Source organism: Jaculus jaculus, chromosome 1, assembly GCF_020740685.1.
Source record: "Jaculus jaculus isolate mJacJac1 chromosome 1, mJacJac1.mat.Y.cur, whole genome shotgun sequence".
NCBI lineage: Eukaryota > Metazoa > Chordata > Mammalia > Rodentia > Dipodidae > Jaculus > Jaculus jaculus.
In genome coordinates, this window is record NC_059102.1 from 159,912,046 (window position 1) to 159,939,827 (window position 27,782).

General features: G+C 48.0%; 1 protein-coding gene across 2 annotated transcripts; it reads left to right on the forward strand.

Moving 5' to 3' along the window:
- The first annotated feature begins 2,224 nt into the window (after positions 1-2,224).
- Unc93b1 (unc-93 homolog B1, TLR signaling regulator) lies at positions 2,225-27,282 on the forward strand. Of its 2 annotated transcripts, XM_012948395.2 has the most exons (11): positions 2,225-2,379; positions 2,913-3,054; positions 3,370-3,523; positions 7,944-8,105; positions 8,314-8,446; positions 8,772-8,865; positions 9,182-9,306; positions 9,873-10,055; positions 10,804-11,077; positions 13,345-13,463; positions 26,553-27,282. In XM_012948395.2, exons 1-11 carry the CDS (start codon positions 2,284-2,286, stop codon positions 26,886-26,888), a joined length of 1,818 nt encoding a protein of 605 aa, XP_012803849.2. In that variant the 5' UTR covers positions 2,225-2,283; the 3' UTR covers positions 26,889-27,282. The 2 variants fall into 2 exon arrangements, with proteins under 2 accessions (XP_012803849.2, XP_004656826.1); XM_004656769.2 differs by lacking the exons at positions 10,804-11,077; positions 26,553-27,282 and having other exon boundaries at positions 13,345-13,461.
- Positions 27,283-27,782: the final 500 nt, after the last annotated feature.

Consider the following 27,782-nt stretch of genomic DNA (forward strand, 5'->3'; position numbering starts at 1 on the left):
GCTTGTCACGTGGATCAGCATGTGACAGCCCTGCTCTGTTGCTTTCTGGAACAGAGCCAGGCAGAAACACAGGCAGATCCAGTGCCAGGCTGCCAGGCAGGGCTGGGCTCGGTCTGCGCCTACTACAACTCGTCAGCCAAAAATTAGGTCCAGAGAGGGTCAGCCACTGGTGTAAGGCCACACAGCAAATGAGCAACTAGAGAGATTCTGATGGGTGGGAGGGGTGTTCCAGGATCCTCAGGACCCCTCTCCTAGCCAGAGAGCTATCAGGGGATATCTCTGCAAATTTATGGAGGCTGAATTTGCCCGGATTTTAAGAAGAGCCTTGGAAAGGCCCAAGAGGAAGTCTTCATTCCTGGGGCAAAGTAGGTACCTCTCCAAAGAGTGACTGCTCCTCCACAGGGGGATGCTGGGACACACCACATGCCTTGGGAACAATGGGTGCCGCATCACCCCCGCCCCTCAGCTCCCTCAGCTCCTAAGAGTGTTGAGGGGAGCACAGGGTAAATGGGGTCCTCTGAGGCAGGCTGCGTCCAGGTTCCAGCCATCCAGGTGGGGCATGTGGGACTGGGCGGGGGGGGGGGTGGCTCTATAGTTTCTGTGGTCCCTGCATCAGATACATCTGATCCTTGCTGTTCCCACCTCTCTGTCCCGAGGCAAGCACTTGACCTCAGTGAGTCTGGCGACAGGACGAGGGGCATGGATGGGTAACCGAGAGGTGACTAGTATCTCTTCACCCGGGACAGGGGTAGTTAAGTGTGGCCTCAGATCTTGATCCCGATTGATACTTGTCCGTGTGACCTCAGTCTGATGTCTTAACGTTTTTGGGTCTGTTCTAGCTGCGGGGGTTCAGAGAGTAATGCACGTACAAGTACAAATGCACAAGGAACACAAATGGCTGGAGCATGGCCAGTGCTGTCCTGGAATTCACTATGGAGTCTCAGGGTGGCCTCAAACTCACAGCGATCCTCCTACCTCTGCCTCCCGAGTGCTGGGGTTAAAGGCGTGCGCCACCACACCCACTGGTTTTCTTTTCTTTTTTGTTTTTTTTTTTTTCAAGCTAGGGGTCTCACACTAGTCCAGGTTGACCTGGAATTCACTATGTAGTCCCAGGTTAGCCTAGAACTCACAGTGATTCACCTACCCCAGCCTCTTGAATGTTGGGATTAAAGACGTGTGCCACCACGCCTGGCTTCATCTAAATTGTTACATTCATCTTTTGAACACTTAGTATATGCCCAACAGAATCCTCTCCATGAGAGATGGCTTAGCAGTTAAGGCGCTTGCCTGCAATGTCTAAGGACCCACTCCGATGATTCCTCAGAACCCGCATAAGTCAGATGCGCATGGTGGCACATGTGCCTGGAGTTCATTTGCAGTGGCTATAGAGGCCCTGACACGCTCATTCTCTTTTTAATAAATAAATAAATGAATAAATAAAATATGTAAAGATTCCTCTCCATGAGAGGCACTTGGCAAGCAGTCAGCTTTGAAGACAATCCACGGAAAACCGGAGGGGAAAAAGTGGGGCTTTTACCCCTTATCCAAGATGGCTTCTTATTCCGGGAGCTGACAACCACAGGAAGGAAAACACAGAGTACCTTAAGTCAAGAATTTTGCCACAGACCCGGAGGGTCAGCCTAAGTGTCCCTGTTTTTTTTTTTTTTTTTAATATTTAAAAATTTTAAATTTATTTTTATTCATTTATTAGAGACGCGGGGGGGGGGGGGAGAGAATGGGCACGCCAGGGCCTCTAGCCACTGCAAAAGAACTCCAGATGCATGAGTCACCTTGTGCATCTGGCTTACGTGTGTCCTGGGGAATTGAACCTGGGTTCTCTGGCTTTGCAGGATAACACCTTAACCGCTGAGCCATCCCTCCAGCCCAAGTGTCCCATTTTATTCCAGAGGAAACTGAGGCACAGAGAAGTAGATTCAATTTCTCAAGTTACATAACCGGGCAGTGGCTGAGCTGGGATTGGAATTCGAATTTGAGAGGCTCAGTCACTAACTACAAACTAACTAAGTTGGGACACCTCCTCGTCCCCACACCTCTGAACACACACACACACACACACACACACACACACACACACACACACACACACCCCTCCTCCCCCCTCCCCCTCCCGCCTTCTGGACACACCTACACACCCTCTCTGGAGGAGGCGGTCCCCGTTTGGGGCGGTCCCCATTTGGGGCAGTCCCGGCTGGAGGAAGTCTCATCCCGCTGCTGGGGCTCAGGGCAGCGCCGCCGCGGGGAGCCCTCGGTCCAGGTCTGGCCATGCAGGCGGAGCCGCCGCTCTACCCGGTGGCCGGAGCTGCGGGACCCCAGGATAATGAGGACCAGTTCGTGGTCCCCGATGGGCCCGAGGCCCCGGTGAGCAGGGTAGAAAGCGCGAGGGGACGCGGAGCATACTGACCCCAGAGAGAGAGGGCGAGGGGCCCTGGGGTGGGGGAAGTGGGGACCCCGGGGTGGAGGAAGCAGACCTTGGGGTTGGGGGCATGGATCCCGGGGGGGGGGGAAGAAGTGGGGACCCCGGGGTGGAGGAAGCAGACCTTGGGGTTGGGGGCATGGATCCCGGGGGGGGAGGAAGAAGTGGGGACCCCGGGGTGAAGGAAGCAGACCTTGGGGTTGGGGGCATGGATCCCGGGGGGGGGGAAGAAGTGAGGACCCCGGGGTGGAGGAAGCAGACCTTGGGGTTGGGGGCATGGATCCCAGGGGGGGGGGAAGAAGTGAGGACCCCGGGGTGGAGGAAGCAGACCTTGGGGTTGGGGGCGTGGAGTCCAGGTTGGGAGAAGTGGGGACCCGGGATGGGGGAAGTGGGGACCCCGGGCGGTAGGGAATCCCCGGGGGATGTGGGATGCCGGACCCTGGGGTGACAGCGGTGTGACGGGCGCGCCGTCCCGTAGCTGGACGAGCTGGTGGGCGCGTACCCCAACTACAACGAGGAGGAGGAGGAGCGCCGCTACTACCGGCGCAAGCGCCTGGGCGTGGTCAAGAACGTGCTGGCGGCCAGCGCGGGCTGCACGCTCACCTACGGCGTCTACCTGGGTACGGCCCGCCGCCACCCTGCTGTCCCCGCCGTCACCCGCCCCGGCTGGGAAAGAGAAACCTGGAGGCCAAGTTGGCCTCCTTCCCCTTTCACTTCCCCGAGGCACACTCGGGGCGGGAGGGGGTGCGACAGGCCAGTGTCCTGTCCCCGCGTCCCAGCCAGGGCTGCAGGTGGGAGGCTGCCCTGATGGGTGTTGGAGTGAAGAATCCGTTTGTTGATCCAGCTGCCTGCCAACCTTGCTCTCCCTGCTTCCGCTTGGTTTGCCCAGAGCCAGGCCGCCCCCTCCATGCCGCCCACCCCCACCCTGTCCCCAGGCCTCCTGCAGATGCAGCTGATCCTGCACTATGATGAGACCTACCGTGAGGTGAAGTACGGCAACATGGGGCTGCCGGACATCGACAGCAAGATGCTCATGGGCATCAACGTGACGCCCATCGCCGCCCTGCTCTACACACCTGTGCTCATCAGGTGCCAAGTGGCTGTCCCCAGACCTGGAAGGCTGCTGGACCAGGAGGTCACCAGCTGCCCTGGTGCTCTAGAGGGAGGGGACAAAGGATGGGGAGAGAGAGAGGCCTTGCTGGCCTGGGAGGCTGAGAATGAAAAGGGGAAACCCCTGCTGTTGGGAGGAACTGAGAGCTTGCCCCCAACCCTGCACATCTGGTGTCATGCAAAAGATTGCAAAAGGCTCCTTGCTGTTGGAGGCCCAAACCCACTGTGACTTTTTATGGGTTGGAACTGTGGAGTCCCCAGAGGGGATCTAATCAGGCAGTCACGCTCTAGGCCACCAGCCCTGGCCCAGTCAGCTGTGACCGGTGTGAAGGGGCCATTCTCACAGAAAGGGACTTGGCTGGGCAGGTGCTGTGGCTGGAGGCCTGCTCTAGAGCCCTGGGGTATGTGGTCTGATCTCATGGCCACTGCAGAAATCCCCTACAGCATCCTCTCTGCTAGGACCCATGAGCCCATGGACAGGGTGGGTGGGATTTAGTTCCCTCCTACATTTTTTTAATTATTTTTTTCTTTTCAATTTTTTTATTAACAACTTCCATTGTAATACTCTTCCCCCCCACTTTACCCTTTGAAACTCCACTATCTATCATATCCCCTCCCCATCTCAATCAGTCTCTCTTTTTATTTTGATGTCATCATTTTTTCCTCCTCTTATGATGGTCTTGTGTAGGTAGTGTCAGGTGCTGTGAGGTCATGGATATCCAGGCCATTTTGTGTCTGGGGGAGCACGGTGTAAGGAATCCTACCCTTCCTTTGGCTCTCACATTCTTTCCGCCACCTCTTACGCATTAGACCCTGAGCCTTGGAAGGTGTGATAGAGATATTGCAGTGCTGAGCACTCCTCTGTCACTTCTTCTCAGCACCATGGTGCCTTCTGAGTCATCCCAAGGTCACTGCCATCTGAAAAGAGAAGATTCTCTACCAGAAGTGAGAGTAGCATTAATATAAGGGTATGAATATTAAGAGAGTTGCTTACTGGGCAGTTTGATAAGCATAGTATATACATTTAGCTAGACAGCAGCAGACGTTACACCCCTAGGACTCATGACTACCCCTGTTTTAAGTTTTCAGTATCAGGGATGTATTCCCCCCTATGAAGTGGGACTCCAGTCCAATTAGAGGGCAGTTGGTTTCCATCATGTCAGATGTGCCACTATTGCACCCGTTGGCTCATTTGGCCTGGCTGACCAAATATGAAGCTTACAGAGTCCACTGTTGAGTATCTTCACTGGTGGTATCTCTTTCTCCCATTGAACTGCATGCAGATGGCTTCTTCCAGCTTTCTGTCAGCTGGTCTACATGAAGGAGGTTATCAGCTCAGTTCCAGCAGGATTTCTCAGTGGCCTTGTAGCCCAAGTATGTGGAGTCTTCAGCAATAGGGTCTTACCATCTATTCCTGGTGGGAAACCAAGGGCCTCGAAATGGCCTATAATGTTTTCGGAGCATCAGGGACCTCCCTAGCCAGCAACTCACTGGAAGGTATCCCATTCCTGGCACTGAAAATTTGCTAGTAACAACAATATATGGCTCCTGAGTGTCCCATTGTCCATGAAAGTAGTAGGATTTCATATGATTTATTTATATCCTCTTAGATTTTGATTAGCCCTCCTCTCACCTTTCCTTTATTCAGTCTCTTCCCCTGACCTCACATCGGGTCTCACTCTAACCTAGGCTGACCTGGAATTCACTATGTAGTCTCAGGGTGGCCTTGAATTCACAGTGATCCTCCTACCTCTGCCTCCCGAGTGCTGGGATTAAAGGTGTGCACCACCATGCTCTTGCTGATTCCGCAGCTGCTGTTTTTGCGAGCCCCAGTGATTCTGCAGTCTCTGCTCCCCACAGCACTGGGGTTACAGATGTGTGTGGCCACGCGCAGCTGTTTCTGTGGGTGCTGGGAAATCAAGTCAGGTGGCCTTAGCCCCCCTCAGACTCTCTTGCTTGCACAGGAAATGCTCTTCCCCCCTGAGCCATCTTTCCAGACCCCAAACATAACTATTAATAACAACAGCAAACTTTGTTTCCAACCTTCCATTCTTACAGTCCAGATAGCTGCTCTCATTTTTTTTTTTCAAGGTAGGGTTCCACTCTAGTCCAGGCTGACCTCGAATTCACTATGTAGTCTCAGGGTAGCCTCGAATTTATGGTGATCCTCCTGCCTCTGCCGCCCAAGTGCTGGGATTAAAGGCTCGCACCTCCACACCTGGCTAGCTGCTCTCATTTTTGACACAAGGCAACCTTGTAGTTTCCCACAGGAGGTAGCTGACAGCTTTTTCACCCTGGCTGAGTGACCGAAACCCATGTGCTTGCCCTCTGCCGCACTACTTGGCTAATTTTCCAGAGGGTCATGCCAGCCTCACACCTACTGGCTATAAGCCTTTTTTTTTTTTTTTTTTTTTTAAGTACTGGAGATTGAACCAGGGCCTTGCACATGCCAGGCAAATGTTCTATCACCAAGTGTATTTTCTGTCCTAATGTGTGTGTCATTATCAAACCACATTCTCGCTAGTCAGAAACGAATACTGTCGTTTCTGCTGTTTTACTCCATCGTGATGTGCGAGGCAGGGCTGGATAGTTGGCTGAGCACTTACGAGCGCTTCCCGTGCAAGCACAGGGCTGGAAGAGGCCCGAGAGCCCTGGACTTTGAGTTAAATCCTCTGGACCCACAAGAACAGCTGGGTGTGTCCATGCGCATCTGTATCCCCAATCCCAGAGGGGATCAGAGACCTGAAAATTTCCACAGCACATGAAATACGGCCAGTTCTGATAAGAGACTGCTGCTCAAGTAAGAACGCACAGCAGTGGTGGAGGGGACACTCACTGCTCTGCTCTGGCCACCGCAGGCTAGCACGCTCTGCACAGGTGAGTGCACACACACCACACCACACCACATCACATCACACACACACACACACACACACACACACACACACAAGCAATAAATAAATAAAGTGCAAGGCAGAGGCTGGAGAAATAGCTTTCAGTAAAATGTTTGCCTTAAAAGCATAAGAACCTGAATTCAGTCCCCAGTAACCATGTAAATGGTGGGACTGGTGGCATGCATTTGTAATCCCAGCACTGGGGAGGTGAGACAGGAGGATCCCTAAGGCTCACTGGCCAGCCAGTCTAGCCTGATGGGTGAGTGTCAGCCCAGTGAGAGACCCTGTAGCAAAAAGAGGTGGGCAATATTCCTGAGGGTAATACCTGAGATTATTCTATGACTTCCCCATGCCTGTGCCCATGTGTGTGCCCATAAACATGCATACACGCATATGGATACCACACACACAAAAAAATGTGCAGGACATTTTTTTTTTTTTTGGGGGGTAGGGGCTCACTCTGGCCCAGGCTGACCTGGGAATTAACTCTGTATTCTCAAGGTGGCCTCGAATTCACAGTGATCCTCCTACCGCTGCCTCTTGAGTGCTGGGATTAAAGGCTTGTGCCACCACGCCTGGCCAAGACATATTTTGTGACTTGCCCTCCCTCAGATCAAGGAGAGGTGCCTGTCTTATGTTTATTTTGGTTTTTCGAGGTAGGGTCTCACTCTGGCCCAGGCTGACCTGGAATTTGCTATGTATTCTCAGGGTGGCCTCAAACTCACAGTGATCCTCCTCCCTCTGCCTCCTAAGTACTGGGATTAAAGGCATGCATCACCACGCCTAGCTGTCTTATTTATTATATGGCAAAATCAGGCAGAGTCAGATAATAAAAGAGAGCTGAGGTCCTGGAAACAGAAGAAAGTGTCAGAAAAACCAGCTATGAGTGTCCTTGAAGTGGAGACAGACAGGATCTAATAAGTAAATCTAGAGAAAACCCGAAGCAGCCAGGCATGGTTTTAGCTTGCTCACCTCCATACTCAGATTGGGCTCCTATCCTGTCACTCACCAAGCCCCTTCCATTGTCACTGTCACCTTTTCCCCAACTCAGACAGCTGGAAACTTCTTGCTTATCTACAGCGAAGCCCGCCAGTGATGGACAAGGTGGGGTTTGGGGTGGGCACCAGGGTTTCATCTCTGCTGGGACCTCATCCTCACCCTTATCCCAGCCTGGCCACACCCCTTGGCCATGTCCTTGATCCCTTACAGTCACAGCACACAGAGGGCCAGAGCTCAGCTCACACATGAGGGCTGGGTGTGCCGCCCCGCAGACCTCTTGTTTTATCTCCTCCGTCCTTGTAATGACTGAGCATCTGTGGTGTGGGTTGATGCCCTCATTATAGCTCCAATCTGTGTTCATGAAGCGACATCTTTTGAGCTCTTAACTCTTGGGCCAAGGCTCCCCCTAACTCACACAGCCTTAGGAGGTGGACTTGAAGACCTGTTGGCCTCAGGCCACAGCCATCCATGGGCTTGTGGTACCAGTGTCTCTCTCATTATGGCAGGTTTTTTGGTACCAAATGGATGATGTTCCTAGCAGTGGGCATCTATGCCCTCTTTGTCTCCACCAACTACTGGGAACGCTACTACACACTCGTGCCCTCTGCTGTGGCCCTGGGCATGGCCATCGTGCCCCTCTGGGCCTCAATGGGCAACTACATCACCAGGTAAGCCTGGCGGGCATCAGAATGGAGGACAAAGACCTGGTTGAGTCTACTGTCTTGCCAACCCTCAGCTGAGGGGGATCTTGGACAAGCTTTTAATGCTTCTGGGCCTCAGTTTCCCCACTGGGGCTGGAAACCTGTAGGTGTGGGTGAGGAAGTGGAGGTTTGGCGGACTGCAAGCTGGAAACAGCCTTTACTCTTTGTGGTCCAGGATGGCGCAGAAGTACTATGAGTATGCCCACTACAAGGAGCAGGATGAGCAGGAGCCTCGGCAGCGGCCCCCACGGGGCTCCCACGCACCCTATCTTCTAGTCTTCCAAGCCATCTTCTATGGCTTCTTCCACGTAAGCTGCCCGAGGGACACTGGGGGGCACTTTGGGGTTTCAGGGCTCCACCCCGCACACTGGAGCCCATTCCACAGCTGTCTAATACCTCTTCCTTCCCGGAGCCAAATCCTTCTTACTTCTAGTGACCGCCTCCCTCCCTCTCTACAGTGATCAGGAGAATGTCCTCCTGTCTTGAGCACCCCATCACCATTACTAAACTGTCCTCAGGAGTGGGAGGGCTCCCGCCCCTCAAGGCTGTGCTCAGACCTCCCCTCCCCCACACTAGACCTGACCTGGGCTGTTCTGGGCCTGATCCTGACCCCATCTGCTCTCCTGCCCACAGCTGAGCTTTGCCTGTGCCCAGCTGCCTATGATTTACTTCCTGAACTCCTATCTGTACGACCTGAACCACACGCTGTTAAACGTGCACAGCTGCGGTCAGTCCTGGGGCTGTGGGTGAGGGGCGGGCCCCCCGAAGCGCTTCCCTCCCATAGCCAGTCACCCAGCAGACACTGGTCCCTACCTTTCAGTTCCAGGGCTGCATGCATCCCCGGCTGTCATAGGAAAGGCCCAGGGCCCAGCAGGGTGGAGTTAGAGGCCTGACCCACACAGTGGGGTCACACCATGGAGGAAGTGAACCAGGGTCCCTCCCCCAATGCTCCCCAAAGGAGTTTGCTGAGAATCCCGTCCAGCCTGGCTGCCAGTTCTTGGTGACTGGGTTGACAGTAGGACCTTCGTGTCTCACGTTCCCAGGCACTAAAAGCCACGGTATCCTCGCTGGCTTCAACAAGACCGTTCTGCGGACACTGCCTCGAAGCCGAAACCTCATCGTGGTGGAGAGCGTGCTCATGGCGGTGGCCTTCGTGGCCATGCTGCTGGTGCGGTCGGGGTGGTGGGTAGGGGGTGGGGGATGAGGCGGAGGAGGTGGCTGCCAGCAGGTGGGGTCAGGCAGGGTTGTCTTCTAGGGGTGGCCTCCAGGCCTGAAAGCCGTCTGATGCATGTGAGGGTGTCTGGAGGCGGGGTCTCGTGCTGATGCATGTGTGTCTTGGGGGCGGGGCATCTGGCTGATGCATGTGGGTGTGTCTTGGGGGCGGGGCATCTGACTGATGCATGTGGGTGTGTCTTGGAGGGCAGGGCATCTGGCTGGTGCATGTGGGTGTGTCTTGGGAGCGGGCATCTGCCTGATGCATGTGGGTGTGTCTTGGGGGGCAGGGCATCTGGCTGGTGCATGTGGAGGCGTTTTAGGGGCGGGGCCTCAGGCTGAGACTTGTGGGTGTGCCCGGGGCAGCCTTGATCTGAAGCCTCAGGGGCCTGGGACGGGGCCTCGGGCTGCGGTCCATGGGCGTGTCTTGGGGGTGGGTCCTAGGAAGGAAGGTGGTGATAACGCCCTGGTAGTGGGGCCAGGGTGCCTAGCGGGTCATGGCTTCCCGCTGTCTGTCCGCAGGTGCTGGGCCTGTGTGGCGCCGCTTATCGGCCCACGGAGGAGATCGACCTGCGCAGCGTGGGCTGGGGCAACATCTTCCAGCTGCCCTTCAAACACGTGCGTGACTACCGCCTGCGCCACCTTGTGCCCTTCTTCATCTACAGCGGCTTCGAGGTGCTGTTTGCCTGCACTGGACTTGCCCTTGTGAGTACGGCCTGCCAGGGACGCCAATAACACGGGAAACTTGAATCCAGACGAAAACTTTTTATTTTTATGTAGTTATTAGAAACAGAGAGAGAGGGAGCGAGAGTGAGAATGGACGCGCCAGGGCCTCTAGCCCCTGCAAACGAACTCCAGACGTATGCGCCAGCATGTGCATCTAGCTTTCGTGGGAGAATTGAACCTGGGTCCTTAGGCTTCGCAGGCATGCGCCTTAACTTCTTAGCCATCTCTCCAGCCCGGAAAGGTTTTATATACGTGCACACTTTTAATCCCAGCACTTGGAAAGCAGAGGTAGGAGGATCGCTGTGAGTTCAAGGCTAGCCTGGGACTACAGAGTGAGTTCCAGGTCAACCTGGGCTAGAGTGAGATCCTACCTAAACAAAAAACCCAACTTTTAAATATATGTATAAATATCTACAAATAGGTACCAAATATATCTCTTCCCTGGCATATCCTCCTTGCCCTTACTCTAAACATATCCGTTTAAACTTCCTCTGGGACGAGATAACATCCGCAGAACATTTCTTTATGTTTGGGGGGGGGCATAGTCCTTCGTGTCTGGGGACACAATGTGAGCATTTTCAAATTTCCCCTCCATTCATTCAGCAGCCTTGGAGAGAGCACCAGGAGGTTCAGAGAGGGCCAGGTGTAGCCTAAAGCGACATCCTGTGTGGGGAAGCTCAGGACCTGGGTCACCTGACCTCTAATGCTCTCCTTTTGTTCCCCTCAGGGGTATGGCGTGTGCTCTGTGGGACTGGAAAGGCTGGCCTCCCTCCTCATAGCTTACAGCCTGGGTGCTTCAGCCGCCTCCCTCCTGGGTCTGCTGGGGCTGTGGCTGCCACGATCCGTGCCCTTGATGGCTGGGGCAGGACTGCACCTGCTACTCACCCTCAGCCTGTTCTTCTGGGCCCCCGTGCCTCGGGTCCTGCAACACAGCTGGATACTGTATGTGGCAGCTGCCCTGTGGGGTGTGGGCAGTGCTCTTAACAAGACGGGACTCAGCAGTGAGTACAGCCATGGGCACCCTGGGGTGGCTGGGCAAGGCTGAGGGGGTGTGGACTCTTAGTGGTGAGGGGTGGGCACGGGATTCCATGGGTAGAAAATAATCTGTCACAATGTTCTGTGGACATGGTAGGGGGTGGTGGGGAAGGTATGGGAGCTCCATCATGGACATCCTATTGATGCTCCAAGATGGGTGTCACACTGGAGGGATCCACATGAGATCTTGAGGGTACACGGGATGGGTGTGGGTTCTGTGAACAGGCCCAGGAGAGTGGGCGAAAACACACCAGGGATACCTTGTTCTTATTCCAGAAGACAGAGCCTACCTTGGAACAATTCCCATGATGTTGGGGGTAGATGTTGGATCTTGATGTTGGATCGCTGCCCAAAGGAGGGGAGAGTGGTAGTTGATCTTGTACATACCCCAGGGTGTGGGTGCAGATCCATGCTCCCTTTCCTTTTTCTTTCCTTTCCTTCCCTTCCCTTTCCCTTTCCCTTCCCTTTCTTCTTTCTGTCATTAAGTTTTTTGAGGCAGGGTCTCACTCTATTTCAGGCTAACCTGAACTCACTCTGTAATGCAGGCTAGCCTTGAACTCACAGTGATCCTCCTACCTCAGCCTCCTGAGTGCTGGGATTAAAGGTGGTCTTTCTTTCTCTGTTTCTTCTTTTCTTCCCTTCCTTCCTTCTTTCCTTTCTTCATTTGAAAGGGAGAGAGAAAGAGGCAGACAGACAGACAGAGAATGGGCATGCCAGGGTCTTCAGCTGCTGCAGATGAATTCCAGACGCATGCACGACTTTGTGCATCTGGCTTATATGGGTCCTGGGAAATCGAACCTGGGTCCTTTGGCTTTGCAGGCATGTGCCTTAACAGCTAAGCCATCTCTCCAGCCCCCCCACCTCTTTTTTTTTTTTTTTTTTGCTTTTTTTGAAGTAGGGTCTCACTCTAGCTCAGGCTGACCTGGAAATCACTCTGTAGTCTCAGGGTGGCCTTGAACTCATGGTGGCAATCCTCCTACCTCTGCCTCCCGAGTGCTGGGATTAAAGGCGTGCACCACCACGCCTGCCCCCTCCCTTTTTTAGGTAGGGTCTCACTCTAGCCCAGGCTGACCTGAAATTCATTAAATAGTCTCAGGGTGGCTTTGAACTCACGATCCTCCTACCTCTGCCTCCTGAGTGCTGGAATCGAAGGTGTGCACCACCTCCCCCCTTTTGAGACACTCAGGCACTAAAAGCCAGCTCAGGCTAGTCTGGAAGTCACTGTGTAGCTCAGGTTAGCCTCAAACTTGCAGCAGTCGTACTTACCTCAGCTTCCTGAGTGCTTGGATTATAGGCATGTGCCATTATTCTGTGCCTTCTCTTTTCCTTTCTTTCTCTTTTTCTCCCCCCCCCTTTCTCAGTGCTGGAAATTGAACCCACAAATGCTAGGTGCATGTCTGTGTAGTGCCGGATGAAACTTGAGCTGCTTTTCCAGCCTCAGATCTGGGCCTTGTTGTGGAGAGGAGCCAGGTCTGAGACCCTGGGTGTATCTGCGGAAGGCCAGGTGGGCCAGGCTTCAGCTGCAGCATGCTCTGTGCGTCACATAAGCACCTGACATGCAGCTGGTGCGCATGGGCACAGCCATGTGGGCTGTCCTTGTTACCATCTATTCTGATGGTCTGTCAACAGTCTCAAATGTCAGTCATGGGCCCCAGCATGGGAGAGTTCATATCCCCAGCCTAGGGAAGGTGTCCATAGCAGGTGGCTTCCATGGTCTGCAGGCTTTCTTATTTTAGAACTTCCTAACCCAACAGACAGTTTTGGAGAATTAAGTAACTTGCCACAAAACACCACAGAGCCAACATTGATTGGATTCTATACTTCTATACAAACCTGGGTACTGGAGTCTGAATCTCCTGACTCCCTGTCCAGCGAGGATTTTTCAGGAAGCAAATCCTCCTTTCCTGCCCTTCAGGTTTGCTTTGCAGAAAGTTACTTGCTTCAGTTTGCAGTCACTGCATACTTGGCACTATATGTGTAGGGTCAAGGACAGGGCATGTGTGATCATAGAACTGTCTGTCCTCTTCTAGGGCCACTGGCCTCTCAGCTGGAGGACCTGAAGGCTCAGAGTTTCCACTAGGGGGCATGCGAGGGTTGAAGTACATCCCTGGGACCCTCTGGGGCTCTGGGATGGGACCAGTACAGAGCCTTAGGAGGGTCACAGGTGTGAGATCAGTAGCTCCAGGGCCCAAGTGACATGTGTCTCTTGCCTGTCCTGTCTGGCCCGCTGCAGCACTCCTGGGAATCCTGTATGAAGACAAGGAGAGACAAGACTTCATCTTCACCATCTATCACTGGTGGCAGGCTGTGGCTATCTTTATGGTGTATCTGGGCTCCAGTCTGCCCATGAAGGTGAGGCTATGTGGGGGTTGGAACAACAAGCCATGAGCACCCTGGCTTCACAGGCTCCTACAGGGTACCACTTCCCAAGGGCCAGCACTCAGCTAAGGTTGAGAATCCCAATCCAGCATCTTTCTGCCTCACCTACATGGGTCCTTGGTTTGGCTTTTCCTCATGGGAGCACCCCAGCTGATTGGTGTGTTGTTTAGTCATCTGCTCAGCTTCTGGGCTCCAGGGTGCCCAGGGTCTGTCTTACTGCACATCCTGCAGGAAGATGCTCTTCTGTGGTTTTTTTTCCCTTAATTTTTTTGATAACTTCATACACATATTTTGATCATATTTATCTACTAAACCCCTTCTTTTTCCCAGCTAGTCTTCAACTAGTTCCTCTCCTTTCCTATTTTTGTGATTTTTTTTTTTTTTTTTTTTTGAGAGGATCTCTAGCTCAGGCTGACCTGGAACTCACTTTGTAGTTTCAGACTAGCCTTGGACTCATGGCAATCTTCCTATCTCAACCTCCTCAACTTCCAAAGTGCTGAGATTAAAGATGTGTGCCACAACACCTGGCTTTAAAACATTTTTTTAATATTGTGCCTCAATTTAGTTAAATTGATTTATTTATTTGAGAGAGAGAGAAAGAGGAAGACAGAGAATGAGAATGGGCATCAGGGCCTCTAGCCAGTGCAAACAAACTCCAGATACATGCACCGCCTTGTGCATCTAGCTTACATGGGTCCTGGGGAATTGAACCTGGGTCCTTAGGCTCCACAGGTAAGCACCTTAACCACTAAGCAATCTCTCCAGCCCAACACCTGGCTTTTAAAAACAATTTATAAAGATTTTTTAAAACTTGTATTTATTTTTATTTATTTGAGAGAGAGAAAGAGTCAGAGAGAGAGAGAGAATGGGTACATAAGGACCTTCAGCTACTATAAACAAACTCCAGATGTATGCACCACCTTGTACATCTGGTTTATGGGTAGTGGGCAATCAAACTTGGATCCTTTGGCTTGCAGGCAAGCACCTTATCTGCTAAGCCATCTCTCCAGCCCTTTTTAAAAAAATTTATTTAAATGACCTACTGAGTTTAATTAGAGGCTTACGTGAACATTGGTGGGAGGTTATATACTGGAATATGGGTAACTTACCAGTGGCTCAACCACTGGAGATCATAACTCCTCTCTTCTGCTATTACATTTTTATTTTAGTTTATGGTGGTTCTAGAAATTGATCCCAGCCAGGCGTGGTGTCACATGCCTTTAATCCCAGCACTCAGGAGGCAGAGGTAGGAGGATTGACGTGAGTTCGAGGCCACCCTGAAACTAGTGAATTCCAGAGCAGCCTGAGCTATAATGAGACTCTACCTCAAAAAAAAAAAATAATAATAATAAAAGAAAGAAAGAAATTGAACTCAAAGCTGTGTACTACTATGCAAATGCTGTACTCTCAAGCCTCATCCCAGCCTCAGCTACCATACCCTGCTCCACAGCCCCAGCAGATCATCTTATTCATTCATTCACTTATGAGAGAGAGAAAGAGGCAGAGAAGAGAGAGACAGATAGACAGAAGACAGAATGGGTGCACCAGGGCTTCCAGCTGCTGCAAACAAACTCCAGATGCATGTGCCGCCCTATGCACCTGGCCTTTCATTTCCTCAGCAGTTAAAAGCACTTGCTTGCAAAGTCTGATGACCCAGATTCAATTCCCCAGTACCTACATAAAGCCAGATGCACAAAGTGGCACTTACATCAGGAGCTTATTTGCAGTGGCAGGAGGCCCTGGTGTGCCCATACTCTCTGTAATAAAAAAAAAAGAAAGCAGAGCTGAAGAGGTAGCTTAGTGGTTAAGACATTTGCGTGCAAAGCCTATGGACCCAGGTTCGATTCCCCACTACCCACTTAAAGCCAGATGTACAAAGTGGCATGTGTATCTGGAGTTCATTTGTAGAGACTAGAGGCCCTGGTACGCCCATTTTCTCTCACTCTCTCTCTCTCCCTGTCTTTCTGCTTATAAATAAATAAGCAAAACGTTTTTATAAAAGAAAGTAAATACTACAGAAAGTTGCAAGGAATATATATGCAAACATGTCTGCATTGAGTTAGCGTGCATAATTGTTTCTTACTGTGGATTACAGGCATAATATCTGAAAAGACCTGGCAAAATGATGCATGTCTTTAATCTGAGCACTGAGGAAGCAGAGGTAGGAGGATCACTGTAACTTCAAGGCCAGCCTGGGTCTATAGAGTGAGTTCCAGGCCAGCCTGGGCTAGAGTAAGACCCTGCCTCAAAAAAAAAAGTCAACCAGGAGTGGTGGCGCCCACCTTTAGTCCCAGCACTTGGGAGGCAGAGGTAGGAGGATTGCCATGAGTTCGAAGCCACCCTGACTCCATAGTGAATTCTAGGTCAGCCTGGGCTAGAGTCAGACCCTACCTCAAAAAATCAAAAACAAAAAAAGTCTGAAAAGAAGGATGGGTGGGGAGGTAGTTCAGTGATAACACACTTGCTTAGCATGTTCAAGGACCTGGGTACACCCTTAGCACAAGAAAAAAAAATACTGATCGGCATTACTATGGCCCAGTGTGGGGTGTGTGTGTGTGTATACACACACACACACACACACACACACATATGTTTTTTTTTGTTGACAACTTCTATACTTACAGACAACAAACCGTGGTATTTCCCTGGCCTCACTTTCTCCTTCATAGCTCTGCTCTCCGTCATATCCCCTCCCTCTGTCCATTAGACTCTCTTTTAATTTGATGTCATCATCTTTTTCTCCTATTATGAGGGTCTTGTGTAGGTATTGTTAGGTACTGTGAGGTCTTGGATATCGAGACCAAATTCTGTCTGGGAGTGGTACCCTTCCTTTGGCTCTTACATTCTTTCCATCACCTCTTCCACAATGGACCCTGAGCCTTTGGAGGGTGTGAGATGTCTCAGTGCTGGACACTGCTCCATCCCTTCTTCTCAGCACTATGTTGCCTTATGGGCCACCCCAGTGGTCATCACCATCTGAAAAGAGAAGCTTCTGTAACCATAAATGAAGTAACATTAATATATGAGTATGAACATTAAGTGTAGTGATTTCAGGGCAATTTGGTGAGAATAATATATGCATTTATCCAGACAAGAGAAGGCTTTATACCCCTAAGGCTCATGACCTCCCCTGCCATAGGCTTTTGATTAGGTTTTCAGTACCAGGCATGTATTCCCTCCCATAGAGTGGGCCTTCAGTCCAATTACAGAGCTGTTGGTTTCCCCCAGAGCAGACATACCACTATTGCACTCATTCAGTGATTTAGCCTGTCTGGACAAACTTGAGATTTCCAGTGTCCACTGTTTTCACCACTGATGACTTCTGTCTCCCATAAGACTGCATACAGTGCAGCTTTTTCCAGCTTTCAGTTGGCTGGGCTACAGGAAGAAGGTTTTCTGCTCAGCACCACCTTGATTTCTGAGTGCCTTTGCTGCTCAGGCATGTGACGTTTTCAGCAATAGGGTGTTACCATCTCTTTCTCATGTGGAACCAAGGGCCTTGGCAATAGCCTATAATGTTTTAGAGGCAACATAGATCTCCCTGGCCAACGAGTCACTGGAAGGTATCCCATCTCAGGCACTGAAAATTTTCAAGTAATAATCTATGGTTTCTGGATGTGCCATTATTTTAAAAAGTAGATTTTCAGGCTGGAGAGATGGCTTAGCAGTTAAGCAATTGCCTGTGAAGTCTAAGGACCCCGGTTCGAGGCTCGATTCCTCAGGACCCATGTTAGCCAAATGCACAAGGGGGTGCACGCATCTGGAGTTTGTTTGCAGTGGCTGGAGGCCCTGGCGTGCCCATCTCTCTCTCTCTATCTGCCTCTTTCTCTCTCTCTCTCTGTCACTCTCAAATAAATAAATAAAAATTTAAAAATTTTTTTAAAAGTTTTAAACAAAGTAGATTTTCATACATCTTATTCAGAATATCTTGAATTTTTTTAATTTTTATTAACATTTTCCATGATTATAAAATATATCCCATGGTAATTCCCTCCCTCCCCACCCCCACACTTTCCCATTTGAAATTCCATTCTCCATCATATTACCTCCCCATTACAATCATTGTAATTACATATATACAATATTAACCTATTAAGTATCCTCCTCCCTTCCTTTCTCTACCCTTTATGTCTCCTTTTTAACTTACTGGCCTCTGCTACTAAGTATTTTCATTCTCACGCAGAAGCCCAGTCATCTGTAGCTAGGATCCACATATGAGAGAGAACATGTGGCGCTTGGCTTTCTGGGCCTGGGTTACCTCACTTAGTATAATACTTTCCAGGTCCATCCATTTTTCTGCAAATTTCATAACTTCATTTTTCTTTACCGCTGAGTAGAACTCCATTGTATAAATGTGCCACATCTTCATTATCCACTCATCAGTTGAGGGACATCTAGGCTGGTTCCATTTCCCAGCTATTATAAATTGAGCAGCAATAAACATGGTTGAGCATGTACTTCTAAGGAAATGAGATGAGTCCTTTGGATGTATGCCTAGGAGTGCTATAGCTGGGTCATATGGTAGATCAATCTCTAGCTGTTTTAGGAACCTTCACACTGTTTTCCACAATGGCTGGACCATATTGCATTCCCACCAGCAGTGCAGAAGGGTTCCTTTTTTTCCACATCCCCCCCAGCATTTATGATCATTTGTTTTCATGATGGTGGCCAATCTGACAGGAGTGAGATGGAATCTCAATGTAGTTTTAATCTGCATTTCCCTGATGACTAGTGACGTAGAACATTATTTTAGATGCTTATACGCCATTCGTATTTCTTCCTTTGAGAACTCTCTATTTAGCTCCATAGCCCATTTTTTGATTGGCTTGTTTGATTCCTTATTATTTAACTTTTTGAGTTCTTTGTATATCCTAGATATTAATCCTCTATCAGATATATAGCTGGCGAAGATTTTTTCCCATTCTGTAGGTTGCCTCTTTGCTTTTTTCACTGTGTCCTTTGCGGTGCAAAATCTTTGTAATTTCATGAGGTCCCAGTGGTTAATCTGTGATTTTATTGCCTGAGCAATTGTGGTTATATTCAGAAAGTCTTTGCCAAGACCAATATGTTGAAGGGTTTCCCCTACTTTTTCCTCTAGCAGTTTCAGAGTTTCCGGTCTGATGTTAAGGTCTTTAATCCATTTGGACTTAATTCTTGTGCATGGCAAGAGAGAAGAATCTATTTTCATCCGTCTGCAGATATATATCCAGTTTTCAAAACACTATTTGCTGAAGAGGCTGTCTTCTCCAATGAGTATTTTTGGCATTTTTATCGAATATCAGGTGGCTATAGCTACTTGGGCTTACATCTGGGTCCTCTATTCTGTTCCACTGATCTACATGTCTGTTTTTGTGCCAGTACCATGCTGTTTTTGTTACTATGGCTCTGTAGTATAGGTTAAAATCAGGTATGGTGATACCACCAGCCTCTTTTTTGTTGCTCAGTATTATTTTAGATATTCGAGGTTTTTTGTGATTCCAAATGAATTTTTGGATTGTTTTTTTCTATTTCCATGAAGAAAGCCTTTGGAATTTTGATAGGGATTGCATTAAATGTGTAGATTGCTTTAGGTAAGATTGCCATTTTCACAATATTGATTCTTCCAATCCAGGAACAAGGGATGTTTCTCCACTTTCTAGTGTCTTCTGCAATTTCTCGCTTGAGTGTTTTAAAGTTCTCATTGTATAGATTCTTTACTTCCTTGGTTAGGTTTATTCCAAGGTATTTTATTTTTCCTGATGCAATTGTGAATGGGAGTGATTCTCTGATTTCATCCTCTGTGTGTTTGTTGGTAGCATATATGAAGGCTACTGATTTCTGTGTATTTATTTTGTATCCTGCTACATTGCTATAGGTTTTGATCAGCTCTAACAGCTTGCTAGTAGAGTCTTTAGGGTCCTTTATGTATAGACTCATGTCATCTGCAAATAATGATAACTTGATTTCTTCCTTTCCAATTTGTATCCCTTGTATGTGTGTCTCTTGCCTTATTGCTATGGCTAAGACTTCCAAAACTATATTAAATAGAAGTGGGGACAGTGGACACCCTTGTCTTGTTCCTGATTTTAGTGGAAAAGCTTCCAGTTTTTCCCCATTTAGTAATATGTTGGCTGTAGGCTTGTCATAAATAGCCTTTATTATATTGAGATATGTTCCTTCTATTCCCAGTCTCTGTAGGACTTTTATCATGAAGGGATGTTGGATTTTGTCAAATGCTTTCTCTGCGTCTAATGAGATGATCATGTGATTTTTGTCCTTCAACCCATTTATGTAATGTATTACATTTATAGATTTGCGTATGTTGAACCATCCCTGCATCTCTTGGATAAAGCCTACTTGGTCAGGGTGAATGATCTTTTTGATATACTCTTGTATTCTGTTTGCCAATATTTTGTTGAGAATTTTTGCATCTATGTTCATGAGGCAGATTGGTCTGTAATTTTCTTTTTTTGTTCTATCTTTGCCTGGTTTTGGTATCAGGGTGATGCTGGCCTCATAGAAGGAGTTTGGTAGAATTCCTTCTTTTTCTATTTCCTGGAAAAGCTTAAGAAGCAATGGTGTTAGCTCTTCCTTAAAAGTCTGGTAAAATTCAGCAGTGAATCCATCCGGGCCTGGGCTTTTTTTAGTTGGGAGATTATTGATAACTGTTCGGATCTCCATGTTTGTTATAGGTCTATTTAAGTGATTAATCTCATTTTGATTTAATTTAGGTAGGTCATATAGATCAAGGAAATCATCCATGTCTTTCAGATTTTCATACTTTGTGGAGTATATGCTTTTATAGTATGTCCCTATGATTTTTTGAATTTCTCTGGAATCTGTTGTGATGTTACCTTGTTCATCTCTGATTTTATTAATTTGTGTCTCTTCTCTCTTTCTTTTGGTCAGATTTGCTAAGGGTTTATCAATCTTGTTTATCCTTTCAAAGAACAAACTCTTTGTTTCATTAATTCTTTGGATTGTTCTTTTTGTTTCTATTTCATTAATTTCTGCCCTAATCTTTATTATTTCTTCCCGTCTACTGATTTTTGGTTTGCCTTGTTCTTCTTTTTCCAAGGCTTTAAGGCGAAGCATTAGGTTGTTTACTTGCGACCTTTCTAATTTCTTAATATAGGCACTTAAGGCTATAAATTTACCTCTTACAACTGCCTTCATTGTGTCCCAGAGATTTTGGTATGTTGTGTTCTCATTATCATTTGACTCTATAAATTTTTTGATTTCCTTTTTGATTTCTTCATTGACCCATTCATCATTTAGTAGTGTATTGTTTAGTTTCCATGATTTTGTGTATGCTCTGTAGCCTTTCTTGCTACTGATTTGTAGTTTAATTCCATTGTGGTCAGATAGAATGCAAGGAATTATTTCAATTTTCCTGAATTTGTTAAGATTTGCTTTGTGTCCTAATATATGGTCTATTTTAGAGAATGTTCCATGTCCTGCTGAAAAGAATGTATATTCTGCAGCCTTTGGATGAAATGTCCTGTATATATCTGTTAAGTCCATTCCTTCTATGACCTCATTTAGTCCAGATGCCTCTCTGTTTATTCTTTCCCGGGATGACCTGTCAATTGATGAGAGTGGGGTGTTAAAGTCACCCACCACCACTGTGTTTGGTGTTATCTGTGACCTTAGTTCTAATAGTGTTTGTTTGACGAATTTGGGAGCCCCCATGTTAGGTGCATATATGTTTAGGATTGTAATGTCCTCCTGTTGGAGTGTGCCCTTAATCAATATAAAGTGACCTTCCTTATCTTTCTTGACTAACGTCGGACTAAAGTCTACCCTGTCTGATATTAGGATAGCAACCCCTGCTTGTTTTCTAGGCCCATTTGCTTGAAACACAGTTTTCCAACCTTTCACCCTAAGATAATGTCTATCCTTTGTAGAAAGGTGAGTTTCTTGGAGACAACAAATTGTAGGATCCTGCTTTTTAACCCAGTCTGCAAATCTATGTCTTTTCGTTGGGGCATTGAGGCCATTGATATTAAGAGATATTATTGAAAGGTGTGTATTTATGTTTGCCATTTTTTTTGTGTGTGTGTGTGTGTGTGTGTGTGTGTGTGTGTTTCTGGTTCTACCTGCACTCTCTTCTGTTACCTAGTATTTGAGTATTGCTTGTTTTTTCTAGGTTCCTTATATGTGTGCTTTTCCTTTTCTTCAGCGTGGAGGATTCTATCAAGTATTTTCTGTAGAGCTGGTTTTGTCTTCAAATACTCCTTTAACCTGCTTTTGTCATGGAATGTCTTTATTTCTCCATCTATCTGAATGGATAACTTTGCAGGATAAAGTAGCCTTGGTTGACAGTTGTTATCTTTCAGAACTTGGAATATATCACTCCAAGCCCTTCTGGCTTTAAAAATTTGTGTTGAATAATCTGCTGTAATCCTGATGGGCTTGCTTTTGTAGGTAACTTGATTTTTCTCTCTAACTGCTTTCAATATTTTTTCTTTGGTGTGTGTGTTTGGAAGTTTGATTATAATATGGCGAGGAGAGGTTCTTTCTGGGTTTTGTCTGGCTGGGGTTCTAAAGGCTTCCTGTATCTGCATTGGCACCTCATTCCCAATTTGGGGGAAATTTTCTTCTATGATTTTGTTGAAGACGCCTACTATGCCTCTGGAGTGGAGTTCTTCTCCTTCTACTATGCCCTGAATTCTTATATTGGATCTTTTCATAGTGTCCCGAATATCTTGAAATTCCCACTCATACTTTTCTATAAGTTTGTCTTTCTCTTTGTTGGACTGCATTAGGTCTGCCACCTGGTCTTCTAGCTTAGATATTCTGTCCTCTCCCTCATCCATCCTACTGGTGAGATTTTCTACAGAGTTTTTTATTTCATTAACTGTGTTCTTTATTGCTAGTAATTCTGACTGGTTTTTCTTTATTATTTCTATTTCCTTATTTATGTCTTGTATTGCCTTCTTTATTTCATTAAATTGGTGTCCTGCCTCTTCTTTGATTCCTTTGATTTCCTCTTTGATTTCTTCTTTGATTGTTTTCATGTGTTCTTTGACCTCTTTGAACATATTTATAATCATTCTTTTAAACTCTTTCTCAGGCATTTCCTCTAACTCTTTCTCACTGGAGGACATTTCTGATGCATTAATACTTTTAGGTGGATTTATTTTGTCTTGCTTTTTAGTGTTTCTTGTGTTATAATGTATATATTTTTGCATCTTGGATTAAGTTAATGTTTTGATTTTCTAGCTAGTTGTGTATTCTTAGCTGTATCAATTGATTTGATGTAATATATTTTCAGGGTAGGACCTTAAGGTGTTAGGTGTGGCTCTTAAGACTCTCAGAGTATCTACAAAGATGTTCTTAGGGGTTGAGTTTCCCTGCTGTAGGAGTATTCAAGCAGGCTGAGTGGAATAAAATACAGGTAGGTTCTAAAATTTAACTAAACACTGTACACATTCAATCAAAAACAGCCCCGAGTATGTATGCAAGAGTAGTTATTATAATGACCAGATCCTCTATCAACAAAGAGGTTAAGATTTCTGGTCTGTTGAGGGATCCAAGTCAGCTTGCGACCAAGTGAGACCCTTCCCTGGTGCAATCCCAGTTACCTTGGGTGATTTTGGTCTCAGTCAAGTTGCTGCCTGGATCGTCGGGCTGCTGTTCTGATTTCTGGAGCTGGGCACTGGCTTTTCCTGTGGGACAAACCAAGCCACTGCTGCTGCCTCTGCTGCTGCTGTAGCTGCCACTGCTGGAGCCACCACTGCTGCTGAAGCTGCTGCTGCTGTGTCCACTGCCGCTGCTCCCCCTGAAGCTGCTGCCGCCGAGTCTGCTGCTGCTGGGGTCGCTGTTACCGGTGCTGGAGCTGCTGATGTTGCTGCTGAACTCTGCTCCTGCTTGGGTCCCGCTGTCAGCCCAAGTTGGCGTGGCCGGGTCCCGGGCTGCTGCTCTGTCCGCTGGAGCTGGGCTCAGGCGGTGGGGGAGGGGAGGGAGCCACAGCTGCTCCGGTTCTCTCGCTGTTCCACCTGTTCCACGTGTTCTTCTACCTTGCGGTCTGCTCCTCCACTGCTCGCTGCCGCTCTCCCCTCACGTGTCCCGAGTTGCGGAGAGCGCGGTGTGAGGGGAAAATCCCGCACCTGGCTTTTCCTGCGGCTCGAGCCGAGTCTGGCGGCTTTCTGCTGCGCCGCGGCCACGGCGGTTGGCCGAGCTGCCGGAGCCGCTTTTTCCGCCTGTGCAGGCTCTGGATGCTCTTCTACTTCTCCGCTGCTACTTCAATTTCCTATACACCTCACTTTTTAGTAAAAGTGTGTATTTTGCTGAGTTTTTTTGGTCTTTTTTTCCCCCCTAGGCTGCTTTGGCGTGGTACCTACGCCGCCATCTTAACCGGAAGTCTCCTCTTGAATTTTGATTGACCCTCTCCCCGTCTTTGTTTTATACCATCTCTTCCCCTGACCTCACTTAGGCCTTTCCCCTCCCTGTAATCTGTTCTTCTACTTACATATATACAATACCATCCTCGTAAGATCTTCCCTCTCTTCCCTCCCACATAGCCTTTTTCTAGCTTATGGGCCTCTGCTACTGATTATTGGTCCCAGATCACACACAAGTCTATACATTTGTAGCTAGGATCCACATATAAGAGAGACCATGCGACGTTTGGCTTTCTGGGCCTGGGTTACCTCACTTAGTATAATCATTTTTCTTTACTGCAAATTTCATAATTTCATTTTTCTTTACTGCTGAATAGAACTCCATTGTGTAGATGTACCACATCTTTACTATCCATTCATCTGTGGATGGACATCTAGGCTGGTTCCATTTCCTAGCTATTGTAAATAGAGCAGCAATAAACATGGTTGTGTAAATAACTCTAAGGTAGTGAGAAGAGTCATTAGGATATATACCTAGGAGCCTAGGAGTGCTATAGCTGGATTATATGGCAAATCTATTTTTAGCCATTTTAGGAACCTCCACACTGATTTCCACAATGGCTGTACCATATTACATTCCCACCAACAGTGCAGAAGTGTTCCCCTTTTACCACAACCTCACCAACATTTATTGTCATTTGTTTTCTTGATAGTAGAAAGATGGAATTTCAAGGTAGTTTTAATTTGCATTTCCCTGATGGCTAAGGATATAGAATATTTTTTTAGATATTTATATGCCATCTGTATTTCTTCTGTTGAGAACTCTCTATTTAGTTCCATAGCCCATTTTTTGATTGGGTTATTTGATTTCTTATTGTTCTGTTTTTTGAGTTCTTTGTATATTCTGGATATTAACCCTCTGTCAGATGTGTAACTGGCAAAGATTTTCTCCCATTCTGTAGGTTTTCTCTTTGCTCCATTCACAGTGTTCTTTGCTGCACAAAAGCTTTGTCATTTCATGACATCCCAGTAGTTGATTAGTGGTTTCCTTTTCTGAGCAATTGGGGTTATATTCAGAAAGTCCTTGCCTCTGCCAATATGTTGAAGGGTTTCCCCTACCTTTTCCTCTAGCAATTTCCAAGTTTCAGGTCTGATATTAAGGTCCCTGATCCACTTGGATTTGATTCTTGTGCATGGGGAAAGACAAGGATCTATTTTCATCTTTCTACATATAGTTACCTAATTTTCCCAGTACCACTTGTTGAAAAGGCTATCTTTTCTCCAATGAATAATTTTGGCATTTTTGTCAAAAATCAGATGGCTGTGGCTGCCTGGATTAACATCTGGGTCCTCTATTCTGTTCCATTGATTTACATGTCTGTCTTTGTGCCAATACCATGCTGTTTTTGTTACTATGGTTTTGTAATATAGCTTAAAATTGGGCATGGTGACATCACCAGCCTTATTTTTGTTGCTCAAAATTGCTTTGGCTATTCGAGGTCTTTTGTGCTTCCAAATGAAATTTTGGATTTTTTTTTCCTATTCCTGTAAAGAATGCCATTGGAACTTTAATGGGGATTACATTAAATATGTAGATTGCTATTGAAAAGATTGACATTTTCACAATATTGATTCTTCCAGTCTAAGAACATGGGATATCTTTCCATTTCCTTGTGTCTTCTTTAATTTCTTGCTTCAGTGTTTTAAAGTTCTCATTGTAGAGCTCCTTCACCTCCTTAGTTAAGTTTATTCCAAGGTACTTTATTTATTTATTTATTTTGAGGCAGTTATGAATGGGAGAGATTCACTGATTTCATTCCCCGCACATTGTTGTTAGTATATAGGAAAGCTACTGATTTCTGTGTTTTTATTTTGTATCCTTTGGTTTTCTGAGGTACAGTCTTGCTCTAGCTCAGGCTTACCTGGAATTCACTATGTAGTCTCAGGTTGGCCTCAAATTCACGAAAATCCTCCTACCTCTGCCTCCCTGGGATTAAAGGTGTGTGCCACTACGCCTGGCTTTTTTTTTTTTTTTTTTTTTTTTGTTCTTTGAGGTAGGGTCCTGGACTTCACTATGTAGTCTCAGGGTGGCCTGGAATTTAATGACGATCCTCCTACATTTGCTTCCCAGGTGTGTGTGTGCCACCATGTTTTTCTTTTTTTAATTTTTGTTTATTTTTATTTATTTATTAGAGAGAGAACATGGGTGCACCAGAGCCTCCAGCCACTGCAAATGAACTACAGGTGCATGCACCACCTTGTGCATCTGGCTTACTTGGGCACTGGGGAATTGAGCCTTAAACCAGGGTCCTTAGGCTTCATAGGCAAGCACTGAACCACTAAGCCATCTCTCCAACCCCTGTTTTGTTTTTGTTTAGAGGCTGTCTTGGAATGGCAGCCCAGCCTGGCCTTGAATTCTTGTAGATCCTCTTGCCTCAACCTTCTAAGTGCCCATCTGTGTCTTATAGAGTCCCTGTGGTCCAGGAGGCTTAGGCGTATTTCTAGACTTCCTCAAATCTTCACCTTTACCCTGCAAGGCAAGGGGATTATCCTTCTTCTTTCAGTTAGGGAAACAGGCTCACTAGGTGTGGTGACTGTAAGGGACAGTTCTGGAGCGTGAGCTCTGTCATCAGAAGCTGTCCTGGAAGCCTGGGTGGAGGGGCTGAGGAAGGACAGAAGCCCTTTGGAGGAGGGGTTAGCAGAGATGTGGGTCCCATCACTTCTCTCCGGCTCCCAGGCCAAGCTGACGGTGTTGCTGGTGACCCTGGTGGCTGCTGCTACCTCGTACCTGTGGATGGAGCACAAGTTGAAGAGTGGCCTGGCCCCGCGCCAGCCGCGCATCCCGCGGCCCCAGCACAAAGTGCGCGGCTACCGCTACTTGGAGGAGAACAACTCGGATGAGAGCGACGCGGATGCCGAGGCCGAGCTCTGCGGAGGCCAAGGGGACCTCACGGAGGATGAGGCTCCCGAGGCTCCCGCCGCCCAGCCCGTAGACCCCGAGCCGGTTGGCCTCTGCCGCAGGCCCTGCCCCTATGAACAGGCGCTGGGGGCCGATGGACTGGAGGGGCACTGAGGGACCCCAGGAGCCAGTCCCAGGACCCTAGGACTCAGCTGCCTGCTTGCTGACCTCAGTTTACCACGCCCCAGGTTGAGGAAGGACCTTCCGACCCCTCCCAGGTAGCTGGGAAGGCCCCTCCCTTATCTCCTAAATCTTGTGTTAGCCGCCTCCAAGAGTGTTAGGGGCCCGCCTCCAGGACCCTTGTCCCGGCCTGATGCTCCCAAGTGGCCCGCAATTGTCCCAACCGAGATGCAGCATTCTTGCATATCACACTCCAGGCCACCCTTGTGCCCCTCTCGCTGTGGGTCTCTGGACTGCCGGCGACCTGCGCTTTATATTTCCTCCTCCCAAGTTGTCTAGAGACAACTGTAACAGAAAATGAGCAATAAATTGTTTTGTATTGTCCTAACTGGGGAATTTTGGTTCTTGAGAGTGCCTGCCTGGCGAGTCTTCTCCCTGAGCCTCCTCAAGGGTCACCGTGGAAGCCCCTCCAGGTGATAACCCACCCGGCAAGTCGCTCCCAGAGGCTGTCTCCCCTCCTGGACATCCCTCCTTTCCCCTTCCATCCATCCAGGAGAGAGGCCACCGAAGTAGCTTCCTGGGACTTCGGTGGAGGAACTGGGTCTCAAAGCTAGACTAGACACCAGAGAGAAACCCGCCCCCCACTCTCCTTCTAGGCGTCTGCTGCCCCCCCCCCCCCCCCCACTTAGGGTCTCACTCTAGCCCAGGCCGACCTGGAATTCACTCTGTAGTCCCAGGCTGGCCTCAAATTCACAGTGATCTTCCTACTTCTGCTTCCCAGGGGCTGGGATTAAAGGCTTGTGCCACCACGCCCTGCTTACCCACCCTTTGTGAACTATAGAAACTCTTACCCATGCAGCAGGTAATATTAAATTACCTTTCTTCCCT

Bases quoted from the DNA above. Each gene is read 5' to 3' on its own strand.
- Unc93b1 (XM_012948395.2), top strand. From the start codon at position 2,284: ATGCAGGCGGAGCCGCCGCTCTACCCGGTGGCCGGAGCTGCGGGACCC. The intron at 9,307-9,872 runs GTGCGGTCGGGG...GTCTGTCCGCAG, and splicing joins CCTTCGTGGCCATGCTGCTG to GTGCTGGGCCTGTGTGGCGC. The intron at 10,056-10,803 runs GTGAGTACGGCC...TGTTCCCCTCAG, and splicing joins CCTGCACTGGACTTGCCCTT to GGGTATGGCGTGTGCTCTGT.